A 25,494-nucleotide genomic window follows, 5' to 3' on the forward strand; every position below is an offset into this window, starting at 1 on the left:
AGTAAGCATCATCCATTCTGTGCACAGAATGAGGCAGGGGTCGTATAGAAAAAAACAGTATTTGCTCATGTAAATTAGGAACATAAGAACGGCCATACTGGGTCAGACTAAAGGTCCATTTAGCCAGGTATCCTGTCTTCCGACAGTGACCAATGCCAGCTGCCCCAGAGAGAATGAACAGGTAATCATCAAGTGATCCATCCCCGGTCGCCCATTCCCATCTTCTGGCAAACAGAGGCTAGGGACACCATCCCTGCCCATACTGGCTAATAGCCATTGAGGTACGTATCCTCAATGACTTTATCTAGTTCTTTTCTGAATTAAATTAAAGACTGTATCATAATGCATACACATAAGGGAGTCAAATTAAGCTTGCACAAGCAACATTATTTCTGGCATTTCCCAACTTTTGAGAACTTGACTTTTCAATCTGAATAATGTTCTCTTTAGCATAGAGTTTGTGTGAGTACAGTTTTCTAAGTTTGTTTTTTTTAAAAAACAAACAAACCCCAGAAATAATCATGTGACATCATACTGACACCCACCTGGGTCATCAGCATGGTTGGAAGCTTTGCCACCTTAGAATCATAGAATCATAGAATATCAGGGTTGGACGGGACTGCAGGAGGTCATCTAGTCCAACCCCCTGCTCAAAGCAGGACCAATTCCCAACTAAATCATCCCAGCCAGGGCTTTGTCAAGCCTGACCTTAAAAGCCTCTAAGGAAGGAGATTCCTCCACTTCCCTACGTAACCCATTCCAGTGCTTCACCACCCTCCGAGTGAAAAAGTTTTTCCTAATATCCAACCTAAACCTCCCCCACTGCAACTTGAGACCATTACTCCTTGTTCTGTCATCTGCTACCACTGAGAACAGTCTAGATCCATCCTCTTTGGAACCCCCTTTCAGGTAGTTGAACGCAGCTATCAAATCCCCCCTCATTCTTCTCTTCTGCAGACTAAACAATCCCAGTTCCCTCAGCCTCTCCTCATAAGTCATGTGTTCCAGCCCCCTAATCATTTTTGTTGCCCTCCGCTGGACTCTTTCTAATTTTTCCATATCCTTCTTGTAGTGTGGGGCCCAAAACTGGACACAATACTCCAGATGAGGCCTCACCAATGTCGAATACATGGGAATGATCACGTCCCTCGATCTACTGGCAATGCCCCTACTTATACAGCCCAAAATGCTGTTAGCCTTCTTGGCAACAAGGGCACACTGTTAACTCATATCCAGCTTCTCATCCACTGTAACCCCTAGGTTCTTTTCTGCAGAACTGCTTCCTAGCCATTCGGTCCCTAGTCTGTAACAGTGCATGGGATTCTTCCGTCCTAAGTGCAGGACTCTGCACTTGTCCTTGTTGAACCTCATCAGGTTTCTTTTGGCCCAATCCTCTAATTTGTCTAGGTCCCTCTGTATCCTATCTACCACTCCTCCCAGTTTAGTGTCATCTGCAAACTTGCTGAGAGTACAGTCCATGCCATCCTCCAGATCATTAATGAAGATATTGAACAAAACCGGCCCTAGGACCGACCCCTGGGGCACTCCACTTGAAACCGGCTGCCAACTAGACATGGAGCCGTTGATCACTACCCATTGAGCCCAACGATCTAGCCAGCTTTCTAGCCACCTTATAGTCCATTCATCCAGCCCATACTTCTTTAACTTGCTGGCAAGAATACTGTGGGAGACTGTATCCAAAGCTTTGCTAAAGTCAAGGAATAACACATCCACTGCTTTCCCCTCATCCACAGAGTCAGTTATCTCCTCATAGAAGGCAATTAGGTTAGTCGGGCATGACTTGCCCTTGGTGAATCCATGCTGACTGTTCCTGATCACTTTCCTCTCCTCTAAGTGCTTCAGAATTGATTCCTTGAGGACCTGCTCCATGATTTTTCCAGGAACTGAGGTGAGGCTGACTGGCCTGTAGTTCCCCGGATCCTCCTTCTTCCCTTTTTTAAAGATAGGCTAATGTAGTGCCCTTTTCCAGTCATCCGGGACCTCCCCCGATTGCCATGAGTTTTCAAAGATAACGGTCAATGCCTCTGCAATCACATCCGCCAACTCCTTTAGCAACCTCGGATGCAGCGCATCCGGCCCCATGGACTTGTGCTCGTCCAGTTTTTCTAAATAGTCCTGAACCACTTCTTTCTCCACAGAGGGCTGGTCACCTTCTCCCCATACTGTGCTGCCCAGTGCAGCAGTCTGGGAGCTGACCTTGTTCGTGAAGACAGAGGCAAAAAAATCATTGAGTACATTAGCTTTTTCCACATCCTCTGTCACTAGGTTGCCTCCCTCATTCAGTAAGGGGCCCACACTTTCTTTGACTTTCTTTTTGTTGCTAATATACCTGAAGAAACCCTTCTTGTTACTCATAACATCTCTTGCTAGCTGCAACTCCAGGTGTGATTTGGCCTTCCTAATTTCACTCCTGCATGCCTCAGCAATATTTTTATACTCCTCCCTGGTCATTTGTCCAATCTTCCACTTCTTGTAATAACATTTTTTTAAACAGGTGTGTGTGTAATTTCCTGTACAACTCAACATAAAAGACTAATAAGCAATTCATTGCCAGACATTAAACTTATATAGTCCTAAATAATTCTGCAGCATAGAGCCAACAGTTTATTACTCGGCGCCATCGCGTAAGCACACTGCTTGTATCTTTGTGTATGACACTGTAGACTGTTCTTTTTATATGAGCTTTATTGAACACAATCTCTCAAACTACCTTATCTTGATGCTCCCACACACACCACCCAACTCCGCCTTTCAACTTCTAACAAAGGAAATTTACTGACCTATATTAGATTTATATGCTTATACAGTCAGTTATAAATCTGCAAGTCTAGAAAAGTGTCAACTCCCAATGATATGCATTAGAGAGGAAAAATTATTGCAACCATATAATTCAGTAATGAACAAGCAGAGAATGAGAAAGTAGTGCTGGATAAACCATTAAAGCATATACAAAATATTCAGATATTCTTTGTGATCTGTTACTTGAAAATTGCATCGTTTTACTGAACACCTTATTTCACCTTTGCACAATATATGCCAATGAGCAGCCACAAAAACACTTTATGCCCTGAGACTTTATTACTGTAAAGAGTCTTGGATTACCATAAGTCATTATACGATTAAGTCTGTGTTTATTAAAGATGACATATGATTAGTATTTCAGTTTATGGATATGCACATCATAACATTGTGCTGTTGTAACACACAAGTCAGCGTGTGTTCCATGTCACCCTTTGTGACCAATTGCAGATATGGGTCTGTTACAACTCTGTTTGAGAGCCTGGCTTTTAAAGCTCAAACTGTATACATTCATGCTTTCAGCTGTCAAGGTCCCTGGTTCAATCCTTGGTACACTAGTCAAGATGGCAACCATCACACTATGATACAAAAATGCTGCTTATATACACAACAATAACAAAATAAACCTCCAAAAAGCTATTTGATCATAAAGTAGTAGTTTTCAGTTTAGTACAATAGAAAAATCATGATCTGGAATGCACACTATTTAGCACCACAAGTAGTAAGATTAAGACTAAAGTATTCTGTTTTGTTCATTGATTTGATCATTTCAGTCCCATCTCTGAATACGTCCACTGGCTCACCATCCCTTACTGCATCAAATTTAAGCTTCTTTTCTACACCTTTAAAGCTCTGCATAACTTTATGCCTCCCTACTTAACCTCCTTTCTCAACGTTCTTATCACCCTCTTCATAAACCCTGCCACCCACAGCTCCACCAGCATTGCCATCCACATTCAGCCATTCGTTAGCTTCTTGCATAATCATCACAGTGCCGTCTCTCACTCAGCACCATATGCATGCATGGTATTACCTCCATTAGCTCATCCACAAGGCTCCAAGCCTCTCTACTTTTAAGTACCTCTTGAAGAGCAATTTCAATTGCATGATGAATCAAATTATCTTGTATACCTATTGCCTATTGTTTCCTTTCCCCGAAACTTTGTCTACTAATATTTGTATCAATAGATTTTGAGTGCCTAAGAGCAAGGGCCACTGCTTCCAGAATCCACCTTGCACTTTGTGAATGCTACATAAAGAGATATTAATATTAATAATCAAATAAACTATGCCAATTTTTTGGGAAAAATACGACCATGGCTTTAAAAAGTTATAAGGACTGAAATAGTTGGTTATTTTATTGAAAGAGAAACATTTGAGAATTTTTTTTTAACTGGGTTGGAACTTTTTACCTAAGGAGTCAGTTTTCAAAAAGTGTGTCATGTGATACCCGAATATAAAAACATGGAATATCTTACTATTTCTTTTTTTTTAAATAAACGCCTTGCCCTTCATTTATCAAAATAGAAGATTTGATCTTTAATTCAGTTATTTTACTTTGCATATTAAGACAAACATACCTTTAAAATATGAAGTGCTCAAGAGAATGTAGACAGATGTGCAATGAAGCCAACAAAATGAATTTAATATTTCTAATATGGTTACTGTCAAAGAGAGAAACCTCAGACTTCAGCTGTCAGAATAATTTAGAAGAACTCCAATCTAGCATTAAGCATCACAAATATGTTGTATAATATTTTCATTATTACTTTAGCAGGGCTTTTTTATCTAAAGGGAATTTAATCTGTTATCCATTGTAAACAAATGCCTAGACTATTTCTTCATGAAGGTCTGAACTAAGTGTTTTTATCACTAGACCAAACATCTGTAGTTGGATTTTTAAAAGTCCATTTGTCAAGACAGTTTTTCTTAGCATTAATGTTCCTAAGGTTTGCTGCCAATGTAAAACTTACAGTTCCTGAAAATATGAAAAGGTGTACATTTCATTAACAATGGCTAATATATCAAACTTTCTAATGGTCAGTTATCAATGTCCCTCAATTACAACCATATGACTGCATATCTTCAAAAGATACAAAGTACAATATTATATTATTAACAACTGTGAATGTCACCATAGGTATGCATGTCCCAGTGAGTTTACAATATAAATCTCCAATTCTGCAAAGACTTATACATGTTCTTAACTTTATATGAATAGCCCTATTGACTTCAATGGGACTAGTCATGCTGCATAAGTCTAAGAATGTGCATAAGTATTTCCTAGTATCAGGGCCTACGTTAAATAAGACAAATACAGGATGCTTTGGGAAATAATGTTGGGCAAAGAGATGAGAGGACAGTACACATGTTGGTTCCATAATTCATACATGTAAGGTGTATGCATAAATGTATATATTAATTTAGAATTACAGATACATAAATTAAAAAAACAGATTGTGTCATATTGTGTCTTACAGAGTGATTGCCACAAGAGACTAGAGTGTCCACACTACCACTCAAACAAGAGCATTAGTAAAGATATTTTGGTAATTCATAAATAAAATTAAAACATCTACATTAATTTACAGTTAAGGTCACAAAGCCCTAGCCTAAATTTTGCGATGTTTGCTAATTATCAGTTAGGAAGTGTTTGTCTATGTTGTGACTACTTAAAAACAAACATTCAAAATTATTTTTGAACCTCTGCTCTGTATTTAAAACCTTAACTTTGCTTCACAGCTGCAGTTTGCAAAACTCATGCAAGATCCCTAAAATTATTCTTTAATTCCTTCTCTCCTTATCAGCTAACTTCTCACCCCATGTCTTTCATGCAGATTGAAAACACATATTCCATGCCCCATCCTACTATTTTGAGAAGAAGATTTCAACATCTTCACATTGGACACAGCCTATAAACAGAAACATTCTAATATCAACCACATGGATTAAACCAGATTATGGACTAGAACTTCCAATTTCTATAATAGACCCACTTTGTCTAAATAGACTGATTCACCACTATGCTTGGCTTACTACTTCTTCCTCACCAACCACAATTTTATATGAGTAAGGAAAATTATATTATAGTTTTGTGGCTTAACCCATGCACACACTCATCAAGGCTGATTTATTAACTGCACAATACTTCTGCTCTGATTGGTCAAACAATGAGCTTTGGTGGAAGTGGGAAAGCTTGTATCCATGCATGTAAGCTTTTGTTTTGCAGGCATGTTAAACACACACACACACACACACACACACACACACACACACACACTATTTAAGTCTACAAATATAATTCTTATAAAATGGCAAACTAACCTTACAAGTCTAAACATCTGAAAAATCAGTATGGTTTTAAAATGTTTACTTCTGTGACAAAACAGCAAAATTGGCAAAACATTACTAGCAAACATACATTTATTTTTTCAATAGCCAGGTGTATTTTAATTTGATTTTAACCTGGTTTGCCCCTTACCTCAGGCTGATTAGAAATATTCAGAATGAGTGCCCACAATTCAGCTCGGAGTGCTGTTGGGCATCCCTGACGGACATACTGTTGGGCTGCAGCACTATCTTGTTCTGTTAAAACTGCAAAATATGTATATGTCATGAATTTACATAACATACATAAAATCATACATTTCCAGAAATTGTCATGTCATTTTTAAAAGTTTTAACTACACACACTGAAAGTGATGAAGGAAGGAAAGACAAGCACAACCCAGGCCAAGTCCCTGCATCAAACAGAAATATTCTACCAACTGAACTTCCCAAGTCTATCTCCATCCACAAACATGTACTTCTTGTAATGCATATAAATATCAAAGGGACATTATATAAAATATCAAAATATATTTCAAACATTTACAATCACTGTATTTACCGTATATACTCGTTCATAATCCAAATTTTTTTTTAGTAATAAAGGAAAGCACCAGAGAAGGGGGTCGGCTTATGAACGGGTATAGAGAGGGAGAGGTGGGACACATCCCCTCCCCCCAACAGAGGGAGCAAGGAGAGGCAGCACAACCAGCAGAGCCAGAAGGGAAGAGGCGGGGCCAGAGTCTCTCCGCTTCTGGCCATGCTGCTCTCCCCCCAGCCTCCGAAGCAGCTGCAGCTCCGGGGCTGGCAGGCTGCAGCCATGCTGCTCGGCCCTGCCCCCCAGAGCAGGCTGTGGCCACACTGCCCGGCCCGCTGGAAGATGCTGTGGCCGCGCCACCCAGTCTGGCCAGCCAGAGCAGGTTGCGGCTGCGCTGCCCAGCCTGCCAAAGCAGCTCCAGCCAGGCCATAGACATCCTCCCCTGGCCCTCCCCAGATAAGGTGGATGGGATGGGGAGAGTGTGGGGGTCCTGAGCTAGAGGTGGGATCATGTGGGGGGTGGTCACAGGGGTTACTCCCCTGACCCCCAGCTTCTCCCCCTCAAAAGATGTCCCCATCAGTTGCTGTCCAGGTCCATCAGGGTAAGCAGTTGGTGCGCCAGGACACTTTGTTTACTTAGGTTTACCTCCGTGCCTGCGGACGCTCGAGGTAAACAAACCATCTCAGCCCACCAGCGGCCTATCCTGATGGCCTGGGAGCCAAGTTTGCTGACCCCTGAATTATAGGGTGGCTTATGAACGGGTCATAAAAATTTTCCAGTTTTACTTATGCATCTTTGGGGGGGGCGGGGAGGGGGAGGGTCAGCTTATAAACGAACCGGCTTATGATCGAGTATATATGGTAGTTTGATATCAATTTATTTTAACCTTACTTCTTTCCCCTTGCACCAAGTATGCTAGTTCCTTATTATATGGCAACTTATGAGCAATGGGTTGCTAATATTTGTTTGATGCAGTCTCTCTCATACAAAAAGGAAACAAGGAAACACTGGGACATTTATTTTGAAAAATACATACAAAAATCAGGAGGACTTTATAAGCAGGACTGTGCTTCTTATTCTGAATTTACACATAGGTGATTCCTGGCCCAATGACTACAATGGAGCCAGGATTTCACCCAGGGTTTATCATCCATTTCCTTCTCTTCACATGTCTTTCCTTGCATCTTACTGGGCAATATTCAGCAGCTCAACCAATGGAGGGCTTCCATGTGAAGGGTGTGAAGTATCCCTTTTTATTCCTAAGCCTCAGTCATCAAGCTAATTAAGGAAGACCAATGCTGTGCATATGAAATCCCAACGCACCACTCTAAAAACTGTCCTAAGAATTGTAGTTCTAATGTAAATAAAAGGACTAGCACTGTAGCCATTTGATTGGGATGGTGCTGCATTTTAGGCATGATGGCTTTACCACCCAGCATAAGTAGGGGCCTAAAGGGCAGTGTACATTCCCCTGATTTGCCCTAATGCAACAGTCAGCCAATGGAATGGTACCTCTAAGAGGAGGGCTCTCATTGGAAGACAATTGATATTAGCAAGCAGAGCTAAACACGGGTCTTTCTGCTCAACCCTCTATTGTACAGTCAATTCTTTGTTCTTCATGCTTTCCTTTAGTTTGACAGAAGCGATTACTGTATTGTTGTCAGGTTTTAGCAGAATGTGTTGCATTGTTGTTGGCAGACAAACTTCAGGCTTTGCTGTGAATCTCAAAGCCTTCAGCTTCAACACATTAACGTTCACACTTTGAACAGATTATCAACTTCCCCACTCAGATTTCCTAACTGTGCCTGGAGTCAGTTGTTAGCTATTCTGCATCTTATAAGGGTAATCCCTATAGAAGTTATGCGCACAGTTGGACCTCCAGTCTAGAAATGTTTTTCATGGGAGTAGTGGGAACTAAAGAGCATTTATGTCAGATCATCAGGCTGAATGCCTTTTGGAAAGCATCACACATCCTGGAAAGACATCAATAACCTCAAGAAGCAAATTAGCAATTATGCTGATGAATGGTTTGGTTGCTACATTGCTTTTGCGAGGACTTAACTTTACTATTAGGTCTCTGATTAGATGACTAAATTGTAATATACTCTATTAGTAGGCCAAAGTGTGCAAGCTTCTATGAGAGAGTGAATATACTTTATGATTCATCACAGAAGACAAGTCAACTGCCTCTTTAACTTCTTTGTCCGGACCATTGAGCATAGAATTACACAAATACTACTGCTGAGTTCTGCCACCAATATCACGACCAATTTGATAATAGTATGGAAAAATCATAGCTAAGCCAAAGGGTAGGGACTGGTACTGAAGTGGACCAGACCAACACAAACCTGAAACATATTGGTGGCTAGAAAAATGTGTATGTGGGAAACTTTCTTAATAATAAATGCTAAAATATCTCCAATAGATTGTGACCATAGTGGAATACAGGGGTTTCGCACTGTATTCTTTGTACAGATGAATAAATAAGATGCAATTCTGGGGGGAGTTTCTTAGAAAAGTAAACTATCTTCTTGCTTTACTAAATTTTACTGACTCTTAAGTTCACGATAGGTATGTCAGTATTCCCATACATCCTGTGTGATATGGTGGGAGAAATCTGGAAGAAGATTTGGATACTAAACCTAAAGGATATGCCTCCTTTCCTCCTTGGTTATATAGACCCAGGATGCTAGAATAGCCCAAGATGCTGAAAGTCCCCACTGGAGACGTAGGCAAAATAACTGTGCTTCATGAACTCTGCCTGGTTACATCAATAGGTGAGGTGATGAGACGAGAGAACAGAAAAGGATACAATTCAAAATCCTTGAATGAAGCTAGATAAGTCTGGTTCAGCTGCAGTCACCTCAGGAGTCAGAGAATCAGACCTACCAGACTTTTTCCACATTCGCTGGCTGGCCTGTTTCCCAATCTTCTTCAAACTCATGCTTAGATGAACAAGATATTTTAAGAGGAGGACACATCATGTGGCCAGCTGGTCCAAAGTGAACAAAGGGTCATCTGTTCCAGAACTGCTGGAAGTCTCTGTTTTACCAAATATTTTCTTGGCCTGTAGAGTTCTATAATAGATGGTGCACTCATGGCTTAGGGGTTTTTTTTATTTTCCACCTTTTTTGACTTCCTAAATGCTTAGACAGTAAAGGAAAAATAGAATACTGCCACACTACATGCAAAAACTTAGGAAAAGAAGACAGCCTCGCAGAGAACAGAACAATATACATGATTGAGGTGTTTACATCTTACCACTCCTTGCAGAGGCAAGAAACAACCTCGCTAACAAATTGGGATGCGTTATGCTGGCTGTAGGAGAGAACAATGCTCAGCACATCAGTACAACTGACATGAAGGTAAGGACTATCCAGCAATGGCAACCAAGTCATAGATGGCGACCAAAAGCCTGATCCACTGGAGTTCATAAAAAGACTCCCATTGAATTCAATGAGATTTGAATCTGTGCCCAAATACATAGTGCAGCATTGGTGGCAAACAAGCCTTTTTTCAAGAAGCCTACTGCAATACACGAGAAAAAATATAAAAACAGAAATACAGTACTTGACAAGTATAGGCTGCATATAAAGCAGATCTGCCTAATTTAATCTCTTAGCTAGAGGCACAAGCCTTCTTCAGTCCTGCTGTATACTCCAAGCTTTTCTGGCCAACTACCATATGTTGCTGGGGTTTTTTTTTTATTGTTTTTATAATAAAGAAGGCTTCACCTCCCACGTAGCAGTCATCACAGTTGCTACTAGAAAGCAAGCTGGTCAGTGACCCAGACTCTTCTTCACAGCTGATTAAGACTCTGTCTCATGGCTTCATGTCACTCTATGTCAGGGGTTGGCAACGTTTGGCACGCGGCTCGCCTGGGTAAGCACCCTGGCGGGCTGGGCCAGTTTATTTATCTGCTGACGCGGCAGGTTCGGCCGATCGCAGCCCCCCACACACCGCAGTTCGCCGTCCCGGGCCAATGGGGGCAGCGAGAAGCAGCGCGGGATGTGCTGGCCGCGGCTTCCCACTGCCCCCATTGGCCCGGGACGGCGAACCGCGGTGAGTGGGGGCTGCGATCGGCTGAACCTGCAGTGTCAGCAGGTAAATAAATTGGCCCAGCCCACCAGGGTGCTTACCCAGGCGAGCCGTGTGCCAAACGTTGCCGACCCCTGCTCTATGCCATCCTGTAGAAACAAGGTGTAGAAGAAGAGTTGGGAAGTAGAAGCTGCTCTGAATGGTTAAGAGATAGGAAGCCATGAATACATAGGCAAGATACGGGGTTGACTAAAAGTTTGTTTTGCAGGGGACAGGAATTCATTGAGGAAGTATAGGGAAAGGGGGGATGAGAAGGATGGTACCTCAGCTGGTTACACAAAGACAGAATGAGTGGTGAGGAAAAGAGAGATGAAGGACCTCAGAAAAAGAGAGAAGGGAGAGATGCCGCTGCCACCTTAGCCCCAGCAGCGAAAGAGGGAAGTGGACATGTTTCCTGAAAATGCTATAGGAGTGCACCAGACCTGCTGTCTGCCCCTTGAAGTGGGGAGGCTGGCTGGAGGAAATAATAATGAGCAGTTATCGTCTACCCCTAAGACAATAGTAAGGGATACTGTGTGTTTCTTCTCTAGCAAGGTTTGATCTAATGAAGGACTTTTTACTCTGTTTTAAAATCAAGGATAACTTCTCATCCTACAGATACAAGAAGAAGATATAACTAACTCAGAAAGGAGTACACGTGTGGAAAAACAAGTGAAAATCATCCATAATGGCTTAGAGTTGCAGTATTTATCAGGTTCAGCAATTATTAATAACCATCAAAAAGAATTAGGGTTATATTCTCATCTGATGCATGAGCATAAATCCCATTAACACTAATGAGAATTGTGTGTGTACAGATAGAAGAACAAGCTCTCTTGATTTTAAAATGAAATTCAAAAGTCGCATGGGTTAAGCTATTGCCATAAAGGTGTGTGTCTATGCTTGCTATTTTGCTTTTAGTGAACCAGCTGTAGAGTTATTTATCTGGCACCTATTGGTAGATGTAAAATGCCAGGTTTTCAACCTTTATCTGAACATCCATGGCATTATCCACTGTGCTTTGTGTTACCATGGGTGAAATACTAAAATTCTCAGGAATGAGTATTTGAAGAAGACGGTTATTTAGGATATTCTTAATTCCTCACAGTTTATTGCAACTGAAATCAAATCCTTACCTGTTTGCCCAACACGTACATGTTCATTTTCAAAGAGTTCTAAAAAAAATAATGAAGTATGAATAAAATGCAAAAATAATGAAGAAAGAATTGACAAAAATACTTCAGCTATTATTGTGGCAACATTTTGTATTTTTGACAGAAGATTATTTTGACACCTGCAAAACATACATGTCTGCAGATTAATACACATATTTAACTCATTTTTTTACGGCTAATGTTACTACAATTAAAACAGCATCGGCAGCAATAGTCTTCTGTAATTTAGACTGAAGGATAGAAATACAAAAAAGTACACAACACCTTTAAACAGAACATTTTTCACTTGAAAAGTCTCTCTATATCCTATAATTTTCCATTCTTTGAGACCCTAGAGCTTTTTCTACAAAAATAATAGTGTGCATACAAGAAATAAAACACCATTATGTACTATTTAAACCACATCTTATTAACACACTTTTTTCTGTAATATTTTCTAAAGCATGGATATCAAAAAGGTGGCTCTATATTTTCCCAATAATCCTGTGGCGTCACAGCTGCACAACTGTGTTAGTCAAAGCAATTTTGATTTGTAACTTGTTGAGACTTTCTTAAAAAAAAAAAAATTATTTTGACAGACATAAAATCCTGAAAAGGGTTTAAACACCTGCCGCTCCATCTGAAATCAACAGGTATTGCAGGCACTCCACATCTTTCAAATCAAGCCCTTAACATTTGCAATGTTATCCACTACTAGTTCAAATATGTTCCACTTTATTTACATGAGAACCATTCGAGTTATAGCTCTGGAACAAATACTTATGAACATTATGGAAAAATTATATGAGTTTCCTTACAATTACACAGTATTCCATGAAAACATATACTTTATTACTTTTCTATTTAAATTATTAAAGCACAGCACACACTAACCTGGAGGCACTTGTGTAGAGTCATCAATACCCAGCTGTCCCGTATTCAAGCCTAGCTCACTGAAATAGTCTTTCTGAAGAAAAAAAAAAAAAAAAAAAAGTACAAATAGAGAATTAAAAGCACATTATTAAGAGCTAGCAGAAACAGATTCCTTGTTTAAAAGTTTAGGTTTTATTAAAAATCCTTGAACTAAATGTGTCTTTATATCCTAAAGCTTTATACACATATAAAGTAAAATTATTTTAAAAGAGAAAGAAAAATCTTGTACTGATTCTTAGTCTTATTCTAAGACAGAAAAACAGTTTGACTTACAGCCACTGATTCTCACCTACATATGAGCTTAACTTGGACAAAACAGACAGAAGCTGCAGGGAGCCAATTATGGCTCCCAGATTCACTGGTGCACTACTCTAGGCCTCAAGAACCTTGTGTGTGTGTGTGTGTGTGTGTGTGTGTGTGTGTGTGTGTGTGTGTGTGTGTGTGTGTNTGTGTGTGTGTGTGTGTGTGTGTGTGTGTGTGTGTGTGTGTGTGTGTGTAGAATCAGGTGCAGCACAGAACAGATAAACCACATCCCCTTTCTTCCCTGTCTGGCCTACATCCTGTCCCCAGAATGTACCTGACACATGCTATCCTTCCTAGGGTTGCCAGGCATCCGGTTTTCGACTGGAACGCCCATCCATAAAAAGACCCTGGCGGTTCGGGTCAACACTGTTGACCGGGCTGTTAAAAGGGTTAAGGCAGCAGGGTTAAGGCAGGCTCCTGCCAGCCCTGGCTCTGTGCGGCTCCCAGAAGCAGTTGGCATGTCCCTGCAACCCCCTAGGCGCAGGAGGGGCCAGGGAGGTTTTGTGCACAGTCCCCACCCCAAGCACCAGCTCTGCAGCTCCCATTAGCCGGGAGCCATTTGAGGTAAGCACACCCAAGCCCTCTCCCGCACCCCACACCCGCTCCTGCACTCCAAATCCCAAAGCCCCAGCTCGAAGCCCCCTTCTGAACCCCAAGCCCCTCATCTCCACTCCCAGGCGGAGCCTGCACTTCCTCCCACACCCCAATCCCCCGTCCCAGCCTGGCAAAAATGAGCAAGTGACCAAGGGTGGGGGAGAGTGAGCGACGGAGGGAGGGGAGTTGGAGTGAGTGGGGGGCAGGGCCTTGGATAAGGGGCGGGGCCTCAGAGAAGGGGCAGGACATGGGTGTTCCGTTTTCTGCAATCAGAAAGTTGGCCACCCTAATCCTTCCCCATGGGGGTGGAGGGAAGAAACAGGGAATCAGGGCCAGCTCTAGGCACCAGCATTCCAAGCATGTGCTTGGGGCGGCACTTTTCAAGGGGCAACATCCTGGTTTTTGCTTCAGTGGTGGTACTCCACCGTGCCCCCCCCCCCTTTTTTTACTTTTGCTTAGGGTGGCAAAAAACCTGGAGCTGGCCCTGCAAGGAATGGCTTGTATAGTTGGTGTCAGAGCCACTTCCACTAGCTGTATGCTAGCAGAGAGTTCTCCTGCACAAACTGACTATGTCTGGTCACAGTAACATAGGCACTGACTCCGTGGGTGCTGCAGGGCTGGAGCACCCACGGGGAAAATTAGCGGGTTAATCCTCATTAGTTTGGTAACTATTAAAGCATGTTGACTTGCAACTAAATATAACAACTTTATACTAAATTTGTGGCTTCTTTTTGCTAATCAGGAGACTCACTACATCTATAGACATTTATTAAAGCAATTGATTTAAGCAGTTTAACTTTTTACTTGTGTGTTGTATCAAGCTCTATAGGGTTGGAAATTCAAATCAACTAAATATATACAAAAACAGCATTTTTGTTTCTTTTATTAAATAAAACTATCTGAAATGTGTTGGATACAAACTTTTTTCTCTCATCAAAATACGTTTTGCATTTCAAACAAACATTTATTAAACAAAAGGAAGCAATAATTGTATTTGAATTGAACTAATTGTTGTTTCTGGTCACCATGTCCTTCAAGATTTTAGAACTAGATCTCATCCTCCTCTTACACATGTACTACTTAATATTATTTGTGTATTTAAATTAAATTAGTTTGATAGACATAAGTAGTTTAGGCCTTAACATACATTGTCAATTGAAAATTAAATTTTAAATAGGCTTTTTTAAATTAGCCTATATTTAAATTTAGATTTAAATAAAAAAATCTTTTTTTAATTAAAAAAAAATCATTGATTTTTGGTCACCTGGTGTGGAACTCATTGCCACAAAGTGTAACTGAGGGTAAGAGTCCAGAGGGGTTCAGAAAAGGAGTATTATTTAACAGATAATATAAACATTCAGTTACATTAGGTAGGAAAATTATATGAAGAAAATATACTACCATGTTTTAAGGTGCAAATCAACCACTAACTAACTGGGGTAGGAGGAAATGTTGCTTTTTCAATTCTGTATTACTTTTTCATTAAGAAGTTCCTTTAATAAATCTGTTCCACGTTACATTTTATTTACTGACCTATTGTACATCCTTATTCACTTCTTTTAAAAACAAACCTATTAACTAATTAAGATCCCTTTTTATTGTCTAGTAGATTATAGATTAGTCAGCCAAAACAATTCTCAGAGAAACTTTCTGTTTAAAAAAAAAAAAAAAAAAAAAAAAGAGAGACTTATTTTAAGAGAACATAAAAACAAATACAACTATACTTACCAGTTCAGGGATGTCTTTAACTTTTAGAGGAACCTGAATTAGACCCAGGTGATTTCTGAAACTAGGCTGATCCCCATTTTCGTAATTTGGGTTGCGAAGATTCATCAGTACCTTTTAAAAAAAGAATATAATTTGTCATTCCCTGTGTATATACCTAAACTTGAGATTGTGGCCCAACAGTATCAGTGTCACAAATTGTGCTTAGACACAAACGTAGTGCTATTTCCTGCAGCATTCCAACTCCCAGGTGAAGGCCTACATTTTTGGGCAGCCAACTTCAAAATCCATAAAGGGGTCTGATTTTGAGAAAGTGCTTAACTCCCTCTCTGAAAATCAAAACCGAGGCACTGAAAAAAATCATACTCTATGTCCTAATTAACACTAGTTTCCCTATCAAACAGTACCTGAAAGCTAATAGTACCTTCCTCAATGGCTCTAGGATACTGATCTGCATTTTTTTTGAATGAGCTATTCTATTAGTGTTCTGATACCCAGTGCCTTATGTATTCTGCAATTCCACTGCTAAACAATATGCCACAGGATTCACCTCTTGCCACAGAATAGTGGCCCAGTATCTCAAACTTTCATTTTTTAAAAAGATATTTCTAGTCCTTATGGTGGCGACTCTAACACTAAAAACATAAAACAAGAGCAAACTGATGAGTGACTTAGTCTACAGGGTCTGAAATCACAGCTTTGAGAGCTGTAAACTGCCCTATTCATCTGAGTCAGGATCCTATATATTCTGTGATTACGTGACCATGGATTTTGGCATTTTAATTGGCCACCAAGCAAGGAGTCTTTGTACTTTCCCAGCTTAGCTCATGGTTCCCTGAAGAGCCATCCCCCACTGCACTGAAGGCACATGAGGCTGAATTTAGTAAAGTGTTGCCCCCCTTTTTCCAAAGTGTAGCCAGAGGGCTTTGGGGGGGGGGGGGAAAAAGAGCATACAAATAAGACACGGTCCCAGGCCTAAGGGCTTGTCTACACCTGCCCTATGGGGGAATGATGTCTAAAGCGCATTAATGTATTGCACATTTACTGGTCCATGTACACATCCCCTGGTGCACACTAAGATGTGTTTTAATGTATGTGAGCACCTACAAGATGCAACAGCTAGGTCTATGTGGACAGATTAATGCACTACGTGTTAGTGTTCTTTAGAAACTACACCCCCATCGGGCACATTTCCCCACTATGCAGATAGGCCCTAAGGCAGTGGTTCTCAACCTTTCCAGACTACTGCATCCCTTTCAGGAGACTGATTTGTCTTGGGTACCCCCAAGTTTCATTTCACTTAAAAACTACTTGCTTACAAAATCAGACATAAAAATACAAAAGTATCACAGCACACTATTACTGACAAATTGCTTAATTTCTCATTTTGTTTGTATGACATTTTAGTTTGAACGGACTTTGCTAGTGTTTTTTTATGTAGCCTGTTATAAAATTAGGCAAATATCTAGATGAGCTGATGTACCCCCTGGAAGACCTCTGTGTACCCCCAGGGGTATACATACCCCTGGTTAAGAACCACTGCTATAAGGAAATGCCTCCTTAAAATCCTAAATCTGCAACCCTCACTCATCTGATTAATCCAAATTCATGTGACTAGTCCCTCTTGACTTCTATGGGACTACTCTCAGGATCAGGCCCTCCAATGATACAGTAACATGAGAAATGACAGACTATGGGACACAAGGGGAAAAGGAAAGAACAGAAAACAAGAGGAAAATAAACACTACTTTATGAGTATGTCTATACTTACCTCCGGGTTCGGCGGTAAGCAATCAATCTTCTGGGATCGATTTATCGCATATTGTCTAGACGCGATAAATCGATCCCGGAAGTGCTCGCCGTCGACGCCGGTACTCCTGCTCTGCGAGAGGAGTACGTGGAGTCGACGGGGGAGACTGCCTGCCACGTGTGGACCCGCGGTAAGTACCCGGTAGTTTGAACTAAGGTACTTCGACTTCAGCTACGTTATTCACATAGCTGAAGTTGCGTATCTTAGTTCGAACTGGGGGGTTAGTGTGGACCAGCCCTAAGAGTAGTTAAAATAAGGTCAAAATACAAGTCAGATATAATTAGACTGAATTACAGATAAGTGTTACATTTATAATTAGCACAACTATGGCATCCAGAAGCCCTTACATTTAATAAATTTATAGTTTGATATTACCAATTGTACAAACGTGTTAAATTAATCTCACTTGCATATGTAAATTAGAATACTTCACTTTTAACATTCACAGTTCCAAACCATAACAGTTCATATTTATCCAAGCAAAAGTTACAAATATGCTACATCTCATATCACTGCAAAAGATATTCCTTTAAATGTATATTAAATCATTTTAAATACTAAATTTGCTGATTATGATTCATATTGCTGTGTTTCCTTTTAAATTTAATTTCTTGCTCCCTACCTACATTATCTAAGGTTCTAGACATATTTGTTTCATCAACAGCTGACAGAGTATTATACAGTCATTGATTTTTGTATTGTATTTTCATAAGCAATAGCTTTCTACATATTGTCATTATTAACAAGTCACCAGCGATCTCTATTGTGCAACAGACCCTGGACATAATTTTAATTACAGCCTTCAGTATTATGAATTATGCAAAACAAACAAACAAACAAACAAAAACACACACCACAACTAAAACTGAGCAATTCTGGCCTTAAGGACTTAGCAGTGAGCTAGTTTTATTTTTCAACTTTTTATTTTGGTCACAGACAAAAGCCTCAAGTATTTCCAGCTATCAGGAGACTCCCCATCTTTCATCTTTGGTTCTGTATTGCTTTCAGTTTTATAAAAGATTTGAATAATCTTTGTAGATAGTCCAAAATTTCATCTTCACATGACACTGTTATTTACCACAGTGAACCTACTTCAAGTAATATTACACCAATCTGCAATTGGAAATTAATAATGAAGCAATGTAACTGTTCATGTTAATAAAGCGAGCGGGAGTTAGTCCCACAGGATTCTTCCTGTAACATTTCAGAGAATTTGAGGCTTTCCATTATAGACACAATAAAAAGGAAAATTTTTAAAAGGATGAACCAGCAATCTCTCCTCCATAATAAGTGCAATTCAGCATGATTCCCTATCCATGCTCCATAAGGCTAGGTTGTCAAAGCAACAGACACTCTGTTCACATTCGAAAGGCCACTTTACAATAGAAAAATGTTAGAAATTTATTTATTTTAATACAAACTTAAATTCTCAGGCAAAGAGCACTAAAGTAATAAACACCCTATTTCAGGGATCTGATGTGCATGACTTCCTATTGCTTCAAAGTCCTGATTAGTAAGCCAAGTTAAACATTTTGAGCTGACATTTTTCGACACAAGAAGCTCCTTTGCTTAACAGGAATTGAAAAAGTTTCAAGTTTTAAAAAAGTTTTCAATGACCAATATGAGGTTAAATGTAATTCATTGGCAGTTAAAAGTTAGTCTTATCAGCCCATTAGATATGATGATTTCTTATAAATTTATAAATGTACCATCAATTCTTTAAAGCAGCTTTGTAACTGATTATTTAATGGACAATGATTTGTGTGTTGATTCAGTTTACCTTATTAAGAAGAAAATTAATTTCTATTTCCTATCCATCTATTGAAGACTTACCATGCACAGGTCCCACTTTAAATAGCTAACTATAAAGGATGTAACTCAATGACTGGTTGGTTATTTCATTAATGCTTACCTCAAGAAAATCTTTAGGTGCATAAACAGGTCGGAAGAGACTTAGATCTGAAATTAACATGATTTAAAGAATGCTTTATTTAAATTAAAATTTTATAAAGGTTGGCAATACATATGAAGTTTTTTCCAATTCTGACACAATGTAACTGTCCCTATAATACATCATGACAATGAGATTTTATGAACAGTCACATTTAAAAAGTTCACATCAGTATATAAAAGAATCACTAATTGATGTCACACACAGCAACCATAATCAGGTATTTCATAAACCTGCTATTTAATGATCACTGATTTACAAAAAGACCAATTGGTGCAATATAAAACACATCCCTGTTATTCCACACAAAAATTAAAGCACAAAGGATATACTTGGAATGTTCTTAAATTATAGAAGTTTAAACAGCTTCAAAGCCAATGTGAAGTAAAAATACATCGTCACTTTATTTTTTTCTCTCCCCAGCAGTACATCTATACATTAACGTGTCATGAAACTGCAGTTCAGACCATGAAAATTTTCAAGTCATTATCCAGTTTTATTCACATTGCAAGACAATACATGTATTTGGGGTTTGCTAGCTTGCTTCAAGCCCTGGTTGATCTGAACAGGATCATTAGCTATGAAACTGTACAGAATGTAATTTCTATATATTGATTAGCTGTTTCACTTTTAGCTGTTGAAAAAATACATTATGTGAGTAAGAGAAAATTGTTAAGAATTAAATAACACAAAAAGTAAACAATATGATGTTTTTCTTTCAATTAGTGCACTGCTCCCATTACTACTACTAACTTGAGCTACCTCTCCAAATTCTCTAGGTATTAGTATGTAAGAGAATATATCTACAGACTGCAGGTGTAGATTCAAAAATCCAAACAATAACTCTTCAAATAAATAAATACAGTGAATAGGTATTTGTGAGCTACCACGCACTGCAAACTAGGGAAAAAATAAAGAACAGGAACTAGTTGCCTTTACAATGGATACTACTTTAATCCCCAACTGATAAATAAGGAGATAAATATGCATTTGCTTTGCTGCTACATAAAAAGACACATTTTATTTAGCATACCTGGCTCATCAGTTCCCATTTCATTCCATTTATTAAAAAGTTCTTTTTGCTCTCCTATAGGTCTCTGTAAGTCATAAGAAAAGAAATTGTCTTTTTTAATTAAGCAGCTAAAAATCTAAAATTTCCTGTATGGATGAAAATTAATCTTTTAAAAAAATAGCATGCACGAGACTTTAGAAGTTAGCATTAGCCTTAGGCCATATTCTCTCTACTGCACTAAATCCAAGTAAGGATTGGAATCCCCCTCCTCACTCCATGGGGTAGTTCTGACACACTGTATCTGCTATTGAACCCTTTGCTATGTTTGGCTGGCAGTTCTATGTATCTGAGGATTCACCCTGCACCACCCATGTGCTGCCACCAAATTCCCTCTTCACAGTGCCAGAAGCCCTGAAGAGTATAGCTCAGTTACACAAAAGGGGTGTAGATTCCTCTGCATTTCTTTCTCTGTTCCTCCTCACAGCTTTGTCCTCTGCCTTGTACAATAAACCACAGCAGTTCTGCCAGTTACCAGGCTTTAGGGGAGAGGGACAGGGAAGATTTGCCCTATAATACATACTTGCCAATTCTGCTCTGTTTATTAATTTACAGAGATTTGAAACATAAAGATGTCAGTGAGGAATGGATGACAAAGGAAGTGATGATAGTGACATACTGAGCCTTTCACTCCAAGGTCACAAGTTCAACTCTGGCCCCAATCAGCAAAGAAAGTATGTCAATGTAATTATTGGTTTTTCAGAGTCCGATGTGAAGTTAGTCAGTGGTCTCAATCCAGTCTGTGTGTACTACTGTCCACATCATACAAAATAAATAAATAAATAAATCCCCATCAATTGGCTCCCCAATACGGTATTCCCAACAGCGGCCAATGATTGCAACAGCGAGAGAAAGACTTAGCAACACCCTTCATTCCCAAGGTGGTCCTTCCAGAGTACAATTGAGGCACACTGGTGGGGATACTCTCACACTACCACTATCTCTGCTATCTGTTTGTCCCAGAAGACTTTAGGCCCTAATCCTGCAATTCCTGACATCAATGGAACTACTTATGTATAAAGTTTGCATAAGATAAGTTTTCGCTGTATCAGGACCACAGTTTCCAAAGATGTGAAGGTGGCACAAGCTCTACATTCACTTTAAAAAGATTAAATTAATAAACACAGTACCTTTCGTGCTAATGGGATACTGAGTTCTGTGCACATGCTATTTAGACTCTTCAGAATTCGCTTCTCCCAGCTTCCCTGCAACACAAACATTTTAATCAAAGTAAAACTTCCTTCCTCCCGCCCATATTTATGAGCATACCACAGCCTAGTCAATGAATAACTTTAAAAGAAAAGATGACTAGTGTCACTGATATCTACCAAAAGTTTACATGATTACTTAAAAATGTGAACAAAGGAATGATTTGTTAATTATACAATGAAAAACTTCTTTATATGACAAAGTAACAAAGAACCAGCAAAATAAGGTTGCTCACCATACTGTATGTTCTCCAAAATGCCTCTGCTTTACAGGTACTCATTCTTGGAAGGAAGGCTAGTGCCCAAACTACCTTTCATATTGGTAGCCATGAATTTTACATTTTAACCACACTACTGAACAAGCATGCTCAGGGAGGTAAACTGCGTAAAAATAATGCCCCATCCACCCTTTAAGACATGGAGAGAAAGTAAGTAAGTAAGTATCTTCTCTAAAGATATTGCACTAGCTACCCATTTTTAGAGAGACTAAAAAGTTCCAGGGATTTGGAATTATTGTAAGGCATAGATTGGTTTGGCAGATTTTTTTTTTATTTTTTTTTTTTTAAATATAATTTCAGCAGATTATATTGACGTTAAACATTTTTAAAGATTTTTTTATCTATTTAAATTTTCACAATTGTGGGAAATTATCCGGGGGTCAGACAATAATTCCTTAATGACAGTAGATGCTGAGATTCAAANTTAATTATGAAAGTTTTATCTAAGTAAGGGTGGAGGATAGACCCCAGTCTGGTGTGCAGGTTTTAAAGATTTTTTTATCTATTTAAATTTTCACAATTGTGGGAAATTATCCGGGGGTCAGACAATAATTCCTTAATGACAGTAGATGCTGAGATTCAAAAAGTTAAAACTTTATAACTGTTAAAATACAAATTGTCAACATCATATACCAAAATATACAAAATAAAACAGCCTTAAATCAAACTCTAACGAGTTCTCTAGCAGCATTTTTCTTACTTTGCCCATCAGTAAATTTCGATTATCGATGGAAATATTTTTTCATCCGTTTGTGTGTGAAGAGTGAAATCAGTTTATCAACATTTACCCAAAAAAATCCAGTCTTTCCTATGCATAGATAACAGTTCTTAAATGAGAAATTAAAAATAAAAGCAGGCAATACCTTAATAACGGAGAGAACAAAAAAGCAGCTTTCGGCGGAATCAGATTCCTGTCATAAATGTAGCATATTTTCAAATTTTCCATACTAGACCAGATCCTCAGTTGGTGTAAACTGGCTTAGTTCCACTGAAATCAATAGATCAGTGCTCATTTACGTCAGCTGAGGATCTAGACAACACGGTTCAGTAATACTGCGACAACACTGAATTTATTTATATTTGATTTGTATTAGTTTACTGGCAAATTAGTTATTTTCTTTCTTCTTTGCCCCCTACTGTATTTCAAATGTTGTTTAGATAGTTTTATCTTGATAATGTTATAGCGATATTGCATATGAGGAATTTCACTGAGGATATACCCAAATTAGGGATTTTAACAATCTTTGTATTCTCCTGGAAGCCGATTCAAACCCTACTCAAGTAAATGGAAAGACTCCCATTAATTTCACTGGGCTCTGGTTCAGGTCCCTGATTTCCATTTTGAAGAATATATTTCATTATTGTTTATTATTTGTATCTTGCAGCACCCACAACATTCTAGCTTTTGTCCACACACATGAAAACAAAACAAATGCCCTGCTTCAAAGATCTTTCAATTAAAGATGACAAGCAACACATGAAGGATGGGGGGGGGGGGGAAATGGATAAAACATACATACATAAAATCAAAGTTTTATTTTGTTTTTGTTTTTTTAAATCCATAGTCTAGTGTTAACAGTATATGTATACAAGAAATTAACCAGCTATGTAAATGAACACCAATAAACCCCGCCAAATTAAACACTGGAAAAAAATGTTTTTAAACAGTAAAATCCCTCCATCCCAAAACAGATTCAATTCGTAGGCTTTAAGGACAGAAAGGGCCACTATGATAATCTAGTCTGACCTCAGGAATAACACAGGACTTAGAATCTCATCCAGTAACTAGTGCAGGGATCGGCAATGTTTGGCATGTGGTCCGCCAGGGTAATCCCCCTGGTGGGCCAGGCCAGTTTGTTTACCTGCTGCATCCACAGGTTCAGCCGATCGCGGCTCCCACTGGCCGCGGTTCGCCACTTAGGCCAATGGGAGCTGCAGGAAGCGGCGTGGGACAAGGGATGTTGCCGATCCCTGAACTAGTGCATCAAGCCCATATCTTTTGTTGTTGTTCCCAATAATTAATTACCAGCAGTACTAACAATTCTCATTTTATTTCTAGTCTAAATTTGTTTAGACTCAGCTTCTAATCATTGGAAGTCATTATGACTTTTTCTGCTAGCTTAAAGAGATATCTACTATCAGAAATCTTTTCCCTGGGTAGGTACTTATAGACCTTGATCGAGTCAGCTTTTAACATTCTCTTGGAAAATATATTCCAGTAATGAGGTCATTAAAGTCAAATGCAGAGGTAATACCACCTCCCTCTTAGCTGCAGAGCTGCACTGGGAATTCATGCTCAAGTATATATCCACCACAACTCCTATGTCCATTTCAGCATCCATGCATTCATTCCATGATACACTTACAAGATGGAATGCATGGTGACATACATTCTTTGTTACTAGATGTAAGGTCTTGAGCTTTGTTGCATTTCTTACTGAAAACCTGAAATTCACATCTATGTAAGCCTAGATGTTCCTTAAGGATACAGATACTCTCACATGCAGCAAAGGCTGTCCTTACACATTGCCTAGAAGTCTTCAGTCCTTTACTGTTCAAGTTTCTCTTCTCCAGGAATTTGAATCTGCTAAGTGCCATTGTAACTTTCACCATCTTGGCCAACAGCATGGATTGAACAAGGACCTCCGAAGCTAAAAAGCATGAATCTACAGCTTGAGCTAAAGAGTTAGACTGTGTAGCTGGGGGGCTATACAGACCCACATTGTCTGTTCATCAGGCACAGAGGGGGGATGCACTACATTCACTAACCGGTGGGACTTTCTACAGTTGGAATAATGGGAGTTGCGTGCTAAGGCATATAGCTTATCAGACCGAGCCTTAACTATGGCAGAAATTCATGGGCACTGGGGGAGAAAAGAAGAGGTGGCTTCTCTTAGCTCCTGTTCTCTCGCCACTAGTTTCTTTCTCAGGCCAGCATGCAGAAGAAGAGTCTGGTTGTACTGACATAAATCAGTATCAACATCATTTCTACTTCTGCAGAAGGTTTCAAAACCATTGATGCTACTGCATCAACAAAGCTGAAATGAAAAACAGCTACCTGTCACAATGCAGCCACTGTATCCAGAATGCTTAGAGTCCTAAGTAAGCTTTCCTGGCTCAAAACACACTGCACTGAGATCATCAGAACCACCCACCCTGTCTTTTGGAACAGATTCCACAAAACCCACATGCCATGCAGGTTATCTCCTATACCCACAGGTAGTCTGGCTCATCAGATATGCTAAAATCAGGTTTGTTGTTTGTAAAAGGCTCAAGAACATTCCAAAGAGAGGGGGAGGAAGACAGACTAGAAAGACAAGGTGGCACCTTAAAGAATAACAGATTTATTTGGGCATAAGCTTTTGTGGGTAAAAAAACCACACTTCTTCAGATGCAAACTAGAAAGAAAAAACTGATCACCTTTTCTGTACACGTTACTGTTTCCAAGAGACTCCACCGTGCCTGACCGGTGTATTAGCACCAGAGTAAAAATATAGTGATGCACCACAGCTCTCTTCAGTGTCTCAGTTCTACACTTCAGCTCTGCCATTTCAATTCTTCAGCATATTCAAAAAAGTAATTTAAAGGAGTCAATCAAGCTGAAACTGAGAACTTTTAAATAGTTTCAGAGAATAGTCACCCCAAATAAATGAAAATTTCAATCCTTGGAAGCCTTCCTGTACTCATTAGAGACCTATCACACATGC

General features: G+C 39.4%; 1 protein-coding gene across 3 annotated transcripts in view; it reads right to left on the minus strand.

The window, feature by feature from the left end:
* Nucleotides 1-25,494, minus strand: part of TBC1D19 (TBC1 domain family member 19) — a 96,192-nt gene that overhangs the window by 46,857 nt on the left and 23,841 nt on the right. For all 3 annotated transcript variants that reach the window (XM_034772247.1, XM_034772246.1, XM_034772249.1), the window contains exons 5-11: nt 21,432-21,506; nt 20,266-20,329; nt 19,194-19,240; nt 15,475-15,585; nt 12,811-12,883; nt 11,899-11,937; nt 6,302-6,414 (exon numbers count right to left, since the gene is read on the minus strand). In XM_034772247.1, the coding sequence (XP_034628138.1) occupies nt 6,302-6,414; nt 11,899-11,937; nt 12,811-12,883; nt 15,475-15,585; nt 19,194-19,240; nt 20,266-20,329; nt 21,432-21,506 (522 nt within the window). The remainder of the gene's footprint in view (nt 1-6,301; nt 6,415-11,898; nt 11,938-12,810; nt 12,884-15,474; nt 15,586-19,193; nt 19,241-20,265; nt 20,330-21,431; nt 21,507-25,494) is intronic.

The sequence above is a fragment of the Trachemys scripta genome, chromosome 5 (assembly GCF_013100865.1).
Source record: "Trachemys scripta elegans isolate TJP31775 chromosome 5, CAS_Tse_1.0, whole genome shotgun sequence".
NCBI lineage: Eukaryota > Metazoa > Chordata > Testudines > Emydidae > Trachemys > Trachemys scripta.